Source organism: Macrobrachium nipponense, chromosome 1 (genome assembly GCF_015104395.2).
Source record: "Macrobrachium nipponense isolate FS-2020 chromosome 1, ASM1510439v2, whole genome shotgun sequence".
Lineage (NCBI taxonomy): Eukaryota > Metazoa > Arthropoda > Malacostraca > Decapoda > Palaemonidae > Macrobrachium > Macrobrachium nipponense.
The window spans coordinates 52280359-52290358 of record NC_087200.1 but is presented as its reverse complement, the minus strand read 5'-3'; the positions used below and the strand labels follow the sequence as shown (position 1 = coordinate 52290358).

The following is a 10000-nucleotide window of genomic DNA, read 5'->3' as shown; positions in this document are numbered from 1 at the left end:
AGGGCAGCGGCAGCAGCGGCAGGAGCAGGACGACCGAAGTTGGCCCTCCTAACATCTGCCCTTTCCTCTATGGGCAGATCTGGAGCTAGGGGTAGGGGTGTGGTGATGGAAGGCCACTCATTGGGATTTAAGTTAATGAGGGCATTCCCGACCACCTCAAGAAACTGGATGTGGGACAACCTCCGGAGTTCTGAATTGTAGTACCCACAGTAGAGGATCTAGGCATTCTGGAGGGCCAACTGAAGTATGTATTTCAGGAGCTTGTGTCCACCTCCTGGTTCTCCTGGCAAAGGGATAATACTGGATGAGTTGATCAAAGAGATCAACTCCTCCCATGTGCCTATTGTAGTGCCCAATGACGGTAGGCTGCTTGGCACGAAACTCCTCATACGTATCTCGACCCTGCTGACGTGTCTTCTTCCGCTGACGACCTCTTCTTGGATGGGCTCACGACTCATCGTAATCTAGGGGACGAGTCGGACCCCCTTCCAAAGATGAGGAAGACTGCTCCCTTCCGCCGCCACTCTGTCTCTCCTCTTGCCAGATGTTGCGGCTGGCTAGCGAACTTCTTGAGGACATTCGGGGCCCCACACACCAACCGAAGGGTACCACTGATGTGCACACCTGCTTCATACAGTTCCTGGGCCAGGGATACCGAGTTATAATAATTATCCATAAACATGTGGTATCGCTGGTCACGGAAACGATCCACAAGACCGAACACAGTGTAACGCAGCGTGGAGAAGACCCCGGAATACACCGAGAAGTCCACGACATATCCAGTGTTGGACTCCGTAATAAAAAATAATTTTACACCATATTTCTTTGGCTTCTTGGGGTTGTACACTTTTATGCTGAGACATCCTTTGTAAGGCATCATCCCCTTTATGCTGAGACGTCCTTTGTAGGGTATCATCCCCTCATCCACAGAAAGGTTCTTGGCAGGAACCACGAGAAGCTGGCACCGTTCACGAATGTAATCCAACACTGGGCGGGCTAAGATGAGGCGATTGGGGCCCTTCGGTTGAAGGCGTTGAAATACCTGTCCAATGCCAGGAAACCATCACGAGCCATAATGCCGGGCACATTGGGCGTACGTAAAAAAAATATTCCGCCTCCAATATTGCCTGACATCGGCAGCAGGCATCATTCCCAAAAAAACACGTGGAGCCCCAAAAAATGCGCCATGTCCGTAGTTGCACCCCCGCCAGCGATACGACAACATCGTCCACAGGTCGTCACGGCAGTACCAAGCGTAGTCCGCCTTCTCTGCTACCAGGTATTCCAGCAATTCCCACATCAGGAACAGCTGAATGAACCCCAGAGCAGTAAGAGGAACAGGTATGGTGAGCCCAGGTGCTGCCTTGAATGGGTGCATGTTAGGTGGGGTGGGGTCCTCCGACCACCCCTCGTTGCTCTCGGACAAATGTCCTTCACCTAGGCTAGCTTGATGTTCTGACCTTCTATGTGCGCGCACGTTCTCAGGCACGGTTTTGCACTTGAACCCCCCCACCCCCCACTGGCCCATCTCCCTCACTTAGGCCCTCACTTTGTGTCGTCCTCAGCAACAAAACTAGACGACGACAACTCTTCCTCCTCCTCCTCCTCAGACTCCCCCTCATAGGCACTAAAACCACTAAACTCCAACTCACTTTCAGCATGTGACCCTCGTACGGACATCGGGGGCAAATATTCATCATCACTAACATCCGGAGTGATGTCCTCATCACTAGATGACCAACCACCATCAAAATGAGGACTTGCGAGCTGCTCCCAATCAAGCTCCAACAAGTAATCGTTTATGTCTCTTGGTTCGAGGCCTCCCAAATGCCTACGGATGCCCCTTAGGACACCCTGATGCTTCCTAGTGGTTGTAAAAGGCACATGATGTGGTGCTTGAACACTTCCGGCCACACGAGGCCGCACAGAACGGCGTTGAGGAGCTAGGTCATCTTGGGTGCTTGGTCCCTCTCCAGCATCCAAGTCCAAAATACGTCTCACACGATCCCGACCGAGAGGCAAAAAGTGCCTTTTGCGCTCCATTCGACGTTCAGACATCTCTGCGTACGTCTTGTACCACCACAAATACTCAAACACTTGCAAAAGTTCAGCAAAACACGATTGGGGCAAAAGATCGCTCTCAGATGACGTGCCGCTGATGCTTGCTGGTGCGAGAAGAAAGCAATTCGCGCATGCGCACCTGGGTAATGCTTGTAAACAAAACAACAGCTTGATCCGTGAACTCCCAGCATCCCTTAAGGCGCGTGATTCAAAAGTTTTTGCCAAGTAGGCCTATAACTATTTTTCCGCGAATTTAAAAAAAACTTTTTTGCGTCGATGTATCATACGTCGATTAAGCACCCAACAGACAATTTTTGTCAACATTTAATATGTCCAATAGGCGTTTAAGGGTTAATTGCATTTAAATCTCATTTTATACAAAATGGTTACCCTACATGGAAATACAATCTGATTTGGTCTCAATAGCAGTTTTCTCAAAGAAGGATTCAAATGGAAAATTTTGCCAGGCTTTTCATTCCAGTAGGGGATTTTTGTGAGAGGATATGGCTTTGTCCCACCAGGAGACATTGCATACTCATAAGAAGTCCTGTCAAGGAATTATGGGAGGTACTTCCCTGACTTGCATGTATTCCAGTTTATGACTACTGGTCAGGAACCTAAGTAGAAGAGTAGCTAAAAACAAGATTATTATTATTATTATTATTATTGTTATTTTTAGTTATTAAATATGAAGGTAGTTACTTTATACTGTAAATGGGTTACGTATTAATTCTTAGCTAGTGCTAAGCTGTGTTTGTGGCTTTTGTGAGACATTGAGTCTACCCAAAGAGTAATATTTTTTTATTATATTGTAAAACTGTTGATTTTTAAAAGCTACTTTACCTTGCTCCAATTTCTTTAGAATATTTACTACTTTAAAGTTGATATTTCTAGTTTAGCAATTGCCTTTCACTTTCATTATAGTTATGGTAACTCAAATAAAAAGTTTTAGAAGCAGTCTTTTTAATAATGTATTTTTACATATAATGCCAATTCGTGCATTTGTTTTCCAGCAAAAATGTCCTTTCAAGCATCCACCAGGCAACGAGATTTATCGAAAAGGGTCCATCTCATTCTTTGAACTCGATGGCCGTAAAAATAAGTTATATGCACAGAACCTGTGTCTACTAGCGAAGCTCTTCTTGGATCATAAAACACTTTATTATGACACTGACCCTTTTTTATTTTATGTCATGACTGAATATGATTCCAGAGGATATCACATTGTAGGATACTTTTCTAAGGTATAGTAAATTCTTTAGCTCATCTGTCTAATGTATGTTAGCATGCAGTTGACTCTTCATATTTTATAAATATATATCATGAATGCATGACCTATGTAGCATAACATATTATACTCTAATCTAAGTTAGACTGAAATTACAGCCTATAATGCTGCAGTACTGACAGCATTCTTAAAAACCAAACAAGTTAGAATATTTTAGTCTTAACAGAAAAAGTAAAAAAAAATGTCTACAAAATATCATATTACCAAAAAACTAGTGACAGAAAATTATATAAGTTTTATGCACCTCTCAACAGCTCTCACTAGCTGGGTAATTTTCTTATATAGTGGTCATTTACTTCTAATACTTAACAAAAATACTTACAGAAAAGTACAGTTATTTATCCTGTAATTTTTTGTGCACTCTCCCTGGTTAATGTTAACTGCAGTAACTTATTTTTTGGCAGTTATCATGTTTACACTAATTGTATTTGTAACTTATTGGAGAGGACAATTTATTATAGTTATAAAAGAAAAAATGGAAAAGATCAATTATCCTGTGCAATTAAGTTTATTATGTAGATACTGTGCTTGATTGTTCCGACGCCGTATACTTACCTCAAACTACTTTAATAGAAGAATCCTGGATGTCAGTCTGGTACCGACCAGAAAAATCCAGTTACCCCTTCCACACCTAGCTAGGTACATGCCCTGAGGGTCAAGTCTACGCTACCCAAGACCTCTAACCTCAGTGCTTTCCTGGTTGCTGACCTGTTTACACACGTCGGCTTGTCGTCCGTGTATCAGCCTGATTCCCATTTGTGTGTTTCCCTTGTGTGTGAGTCTCTTCTCTCCCTGTGTGTCTGTGTGCCTTCTCTCATGGAGTCCGACACTCCTCAGTGCTGCTGACCAGGCCCTTTGGAGGGCAAGTCGTGTGGGGCTTTCTTGTCTTCTACATCCCCTGTGAAGAAGTCACACTCGAAGGAGCCCTTGTCGACTAGACCTACCCCGTCATCAGCTTCTCTGCCGAAGTCTCCCCCTGTTCCCTCCCAGCGAGGGGACCTAGGTGAGTTCATTGCCGGGCCTCTGCCCATTGCAGAGCCCGATGAGTTTGTGTCTCCTATACAGGTTGTGTTGCCCGGGGACGATGGCTTCCTGCGGGAAGCGTGGTCCCGCTTCAACCTTCGGGGCGCTCTGTTGGCTGAGGTGTTTGTGTCAGCTCTCTGCTTGGTGTGTGTGGCTCACCCCGCTCCAGGAAGCCCGGTTCTCCCTGCTCCGGGGAGTGTTCCTCTCTCCGATCCAGGGCCCATGGCTCACCCCGCACCAGTGCGTGTGGCTGCGGAGCTGAGTGCTCCGTTCACTTCAGCCGGGGTAGCCGTCGGGTTGTCTTCCACCTCATCCACGCTCCCTGTCACCTCCCCCAAGGGGTTGGCCTGCCACAGGAGGCAGCGAGAGCTGATGGAGTCGTCGGAGTTCCTGTCCCGGTCCTGGTCTGGTACCCCCCTGGACCCCTTTCAGATCTCCTCTCTGGGAGGATGATTTTCAGGACTGGAGCTGCCCCCGCTCTTCTATGGGAGGTCAAAGCCAAGGGCTGGGACACTCCCCTAAGTTGAGGCTCCCTGGGGGGCTGTTGCCCCAGACTCTCTCCCCCTGGACCAAATGCAGGGAGAAGAGGAGGAGACACCCTTCTCCCAAGGACTACTCCTCCTCGGAGTCCACTGATTCTGATGGGTCCTCATGTAGGAGGAGATGGAGAGCGAAGCGGAGGTGGCGTGCTGGGAGGAGTCAAGCACGTTCTTCCTCCTCCTCCCCAGGCCGCTACTCCCGCTCTCCCTGTTGTAGCCGCTGTTGGGATGGGTCATGCCACCACGGTCGTCTCTGCTCCCTGTCCGGTCAGTCCCCTCATAGGGCCCCCGAACTCATGGTGTCCATGACGGCCCTACCAGCGTGTCCCTTGGCAGCTGATTGTGCTGGGCAGAATCCATTCCTTGACATTCCTCCCTCTCCTTCCACCCAGCAGAGGAGGCAGAACCGTTCAGCCTCTCCGGTCGGGGTCAGGGGGCAAGCCCGGACCAGTGGGTGTCCCATGATGGCCCCTCTACTTCGGTCGAGGCTCCATGTTTAGAGGAGCTCCTGTCCCCTCCGGCAGCCCCCGGTTGGAGTCGGCCCTCTTCACCGGCTTTTCCCCCTCTGCCCGTGCAGGCCCAGAGCGCTTTGGAAGGGCAGGGCGCTGCAGACGAGGGGTCCACCTTTAGGCGGGTCCTGGCCCTGATTAGGGCCAAGAATCATCTGGCGGAGCCCGGCCCCCTCTGGACGCCAGGAGGTTCGTGGCTGTAGACATCCTCCTGGGGAGTCCTAAAGAGACCAAGCCCCTCTGAGCCTTACCCTAGCGGGGAAAACGTCCCTGGCTCTAGCCCATGTGGACCAGGTAGTTGTAGGCCCTAGAAATTCCTTGAGGCCCCACGGGTCTCAAACTCCTGTTGGCAGCCAAGGCCAGACAGTGGAAAGACTATGCTCCGGAGGGCTTCGCCATTGCCCTCAAATCTGTGGAAGGGGCCCTTGCCTCCCTCACACCAGGCCTGTCAGAGGAGAGGCTTCTGGTTGGGCTGGTCTCCTTCTCCCAATCGGAGGCCATGGCGATGGAAGCTACAGCTTGGGCTATGGTCCACCTGGCCTCCTGGCTTGAGCTCTGGTTCAGTGTGGTGGCCAGGTTCACTATGGAGCACGACTTGAGGGAGGAGGTGGAGCTAATGCAATCTAAGGAGTTGGTCCTGGCTGGGGAGAGGTCGATCAACTTCTTCACTACCCATTCCATTACCCAGTGGACCAACTCGGTACTATGGAGAAGGGATGCGGTCCTGGTCAAGTTGCCCTGGAGAGGCCAAGGTCCTGAGGAACTCCCCACTGATGGGGGTCTCTCTTCCCTGAACAGATCGTGGAGGAGTCTGTGGAACGGTGGTGGAAGGCTAGCCAGGACTCCATCGTATAAAGGGCTTCCTCCTTCAGGAACCCTATCTAGTGTAGGGCCTAGGAAACCCCCTGGCCAAGGCCTCAGAACAGGCACGAGGCTCATCCCGCCTCTTCCAACCTTGAACCGATTTCAGGAGGTTGGGGGGATAGGGGACTTAGCCCTCCTCCAGGGACCCCTTGTCTTCCTTGGCCTCCTTCTGTAGGGGCCAAAACGCCCGCTTCCCAGGGAGGTAGTAGGAAGCGAGGCCCCTTCCCTCTCTCCCGCCACAGGTGGGGGCTTACCTCTCGAAGCATTAGCGGAACTGGGAGGATCTCGGAGCCGACCCTTGGACAGTTCAGGTCCTCAGGGATGGTTAACTAATCCTCTTCCTGGATGGGAAGCCTTCCCAGACAAAGTGTCATGGTAATCGCTCTATAGCAAAGAAACATATATTAAAGGAAAGGAAAATGTATCTTCTTCAAGTAGGCCTGCAGCAAGGAGGAATTCCTGCAAGTGTTGGAGGCGTCTGTTCTCATGATTATTTGAGAATACTCAGGTGTGTTATGGAACTCGGCACATGCCGTCGCGTCGTTAGAAACGCCACGTATTATAATGCAACATTTCGTCGAGAGCCTTCTAGAGGGAAGGTGACGTTCGCTGGTAGGCTCCGCCCTTTTCAGCCCCACCCCCAGATTGCCGTATATATACATATGCCCTGAGGAAGTAGAAGAAATCAGAATCAGATCGTCAGAGAGATCGTTAGAGATAAGAGAATAAGGAAGAGAGGAAGGATAAGCGACGAAGAGGACGTATGAGAGAGAGTGTGAACGGAAACAAGTTAAGTCTGCAGTCAGAGAGAGAGAGAGAGAGAGATATCTCGACGTTGAGCAACCCCTTTCAGAGAAGAACCGTCCTACAAGTGGTTTTGAGGAGTAACTCGCCCTTCGAGTTTCAAGACTAAGGCATTCTTCTTGCAAAACTGGCCAGCAAGTATTTCATTACCGCACTGTTTTCCCATTTTACACATTGTCAGATTTAACTTTACGTAAATAGGAGAAACCATTCTGCATTTATCTTTGTTAATAAGCTTGTAAATAAACTTCTGTTCTGTTTGAGTTTCTTTCCATATTCGTATCCCGAGTTTCAACTGTTGGTGCTGAATCCTTTTTGTTTATTATATTAAAGAACCTGAGCGGATCTTGGTCCGTAACATTTGGCGACCTTGCTAGGGTATTCAGCACCGTAACAGATTGAAACAGGGAGAATATAGAAAGAACCAGAGTGAGTGAGATAGTGAAAGAGTTTATTGAGTCTGGTGAGCTTCTAGGTTTAGAGGGGAATGATCTGCGTGAGTATGTTGAAAGGAAAGAGAGAGAAAAGTATGAGAGGGATGAAAGAGCGGCTGAGAAAGAGGAAAGAGCAGTTGAGAGAGAAATGCAGCAACAAGAAAGAGAGAAAGAACGTAAGCACGAGTTGGAAATCGCTCGTTTAAGGCAAAGTACTCCTGACAGTCAGACAGGCGAGAACGAAAATGAAGCTGATGGTTTGGGTATAAGTGCAGTGTTGAAATTAGTACCAAAGTTTCATGAGGAAGATGTAACGACATATTTCATGTGTTTTAAGAAGTTAATGGAAAGAGTTAGGTTCTCCTAAAGAAATGTGGACACTATATTTACAGTCAGCTTTGCGTGGTAGGGCACTTACTGTGTATAGTTGCATGTCTAAGGAGGAATGTGATGATTATGATATTGTGAAAGAGACAGTTCTTAGCGCTTACAGGTTAGTACCCGAGGCGTACCGTAAGAAATTTAGAAGTTTGAGAAAGGACGAGAATATTACGTATGTAGAATACGGTAAGAAGTTAGAAAGACTGTTTTTTGATTGGTTAACTTCTGCTAAAGTTAATGACTTTGATGGTTTGAAGACCTTAGTATTGTTAGAAAACTTCAAAGATAACATATCCCCTGAGATTAAGCTTTATATAGAAGATAGGCAAGAAGTATCTTTTGCAGGAGCAACTAGGTTAGCAGATGAATATAGTTTTACTCATAATTTAAGTGTCAATAACAAGCGAAATGATCCTTCGTCTGGTAGAGTACAGAGCAGTAAAGGTTTCAGTTCTAGTAATACCAATGCGAGTAAAAGTGACTCTTCCTGTTATGCATGCAGAAAACCTGGTTATACATCTAAGTTTTGTAAGAATAAAGTGGCAATTAGTAGCTTGGAATTAACTTGTTTCCCATGTCATGAGAAAGGGCATTCAGCCATAAATTGTGCAGTAGAAAGAAAGGACAGTAAGAAACCAGTGTCTCTAGTTAACCTTTCGTCAAGTAGGGATGATGTGATGAGAGAAAGTAGGAAATTTTGGGGGGGAATTTCTGTCAGAAGGTGTAGTTTCCTCTCTTGGAGGAGGAGATTCGAGAGAAGTAGTCTTGCTTCGAGACCCAGGAGCTGCTGTCTCACTAATTAGGAGAGAGAGAGTGCCAAACAAGGCAGAAATCAACATGGAGGAAAAAGTCATGCCAGGTGGATTTCATAACACTTGTGTCCTTTGTCCTTTGTTAAAGGTAAACTTGAAAAGTCAGGTATTGTCAGATGTGAAACTAGCAGTTGTTGACAGTTTGCCCGTTGGTGGCTTTGAAATTATTGTCGGTAATGACTTAGCTTAATCCAAGTATGTGAATCCGGTTGTGAGAGAGATTCCAGTACCTGAAATGGTAGTAACTAGGCCAGGTTTAGATACAGACATAGACTATGGTCATAGTTTGTTCGTGGATTCGAAGGAGTGTGTTTGTGGATTCGAATGAGTGTGATTTTGTGGATTCGAACGAGTGTGATAGAGGTGGCGAGGTTGATCTTGGCATGAGTGTGGCTGAGAGACCTGACTCTATCGGTGGTGACACATGTGACAGTGATAGCCAAGCAGAAGGTGTAGCTGTCGAGGATAACATAGTCGCTGTAGTGGAATCAAGTAATAGTTACTGTGATGAATTAGGAACTAACCCTTTGAATAAGGATGAGCTAGTCAAGTTTCAGAGAGAGGATGAGACACTAACCCGAATTTTGGAATGTGAGCTGGATTATGATCTCGATAATGTGTGTAAGGAAACCTTTTGTTTAAAAGACGAAGTTTTGTGTCAGGTAGTAAAGAGGAAATCACCGAACAATTAGTGGTTCCTAGGAAGCTTCCTGAACTAGTTTTGAAGTTAGCGCATGATGAGCAAGGACTTTTGGGAGTAAATAAAACTTTCCGGTGTATTAGTAGTGCGTACTTTTGGCCTAAAATGAAAAGTGACGTGAAGAGGTATGTTTTAAGCTGTCATGAATCCCAAATTGCCGGAAAACCGAATCAAGTAATTCCCAGAGCTCCGTTGTGTAATATTCCTTCAGTGGGCAAACCTTTTGAGAATGTAGTTATTGATATGGTCGGACCGTTGCCTAGAAGTAAGGGAGGGAGTATTTATCTGTTAACAATAATTGATAGACTAACTCGCTATCCAGAGGCGATACCTGTAAGAAGCTGTAACGCAAAGACCGTAGATAAACGTTTGTTAGATTACTTTTCTAAGTTTGGTCTGCCTCCTACTATGCAGTGATAATGGTAGTAATTTTGTATCCAAATATTTCAGGGATAGAATGGAAGAGTTAGGCATTAAATTCGTAACTTCCACACCTTATCACCCTGAATCACAAGGCATTGTGGAGTGGTTTCACTAAACTTTAAAAAGTTGTTTATGAAAACTGTGTAAGAACTTTGAACATGA

At 46.8% G+C, this 10000-nt stretch overlaps 1 protein-coding gene across 1 annotated transcript in view; it reads left to right on the top strand.

The window, feature by feature from the left end:
- Positions 1-10000, top strand: part of LOC135218786 (histone acetyltransferase Tip60-like) — a 179095-nt gene that overhangs the window by 141736 nt on the left and 27359 nt on the right. The window contains exon 7 of the mRNA XM_064255236.1: positions 3075-3305. Within this exon, the coding sequence (XP_064111306.1) occupies positions 3075-3305 (231 nt within the window). The remainder of the gene's footprint in view (positions 1-3074; positions 3306-10000) is intronic.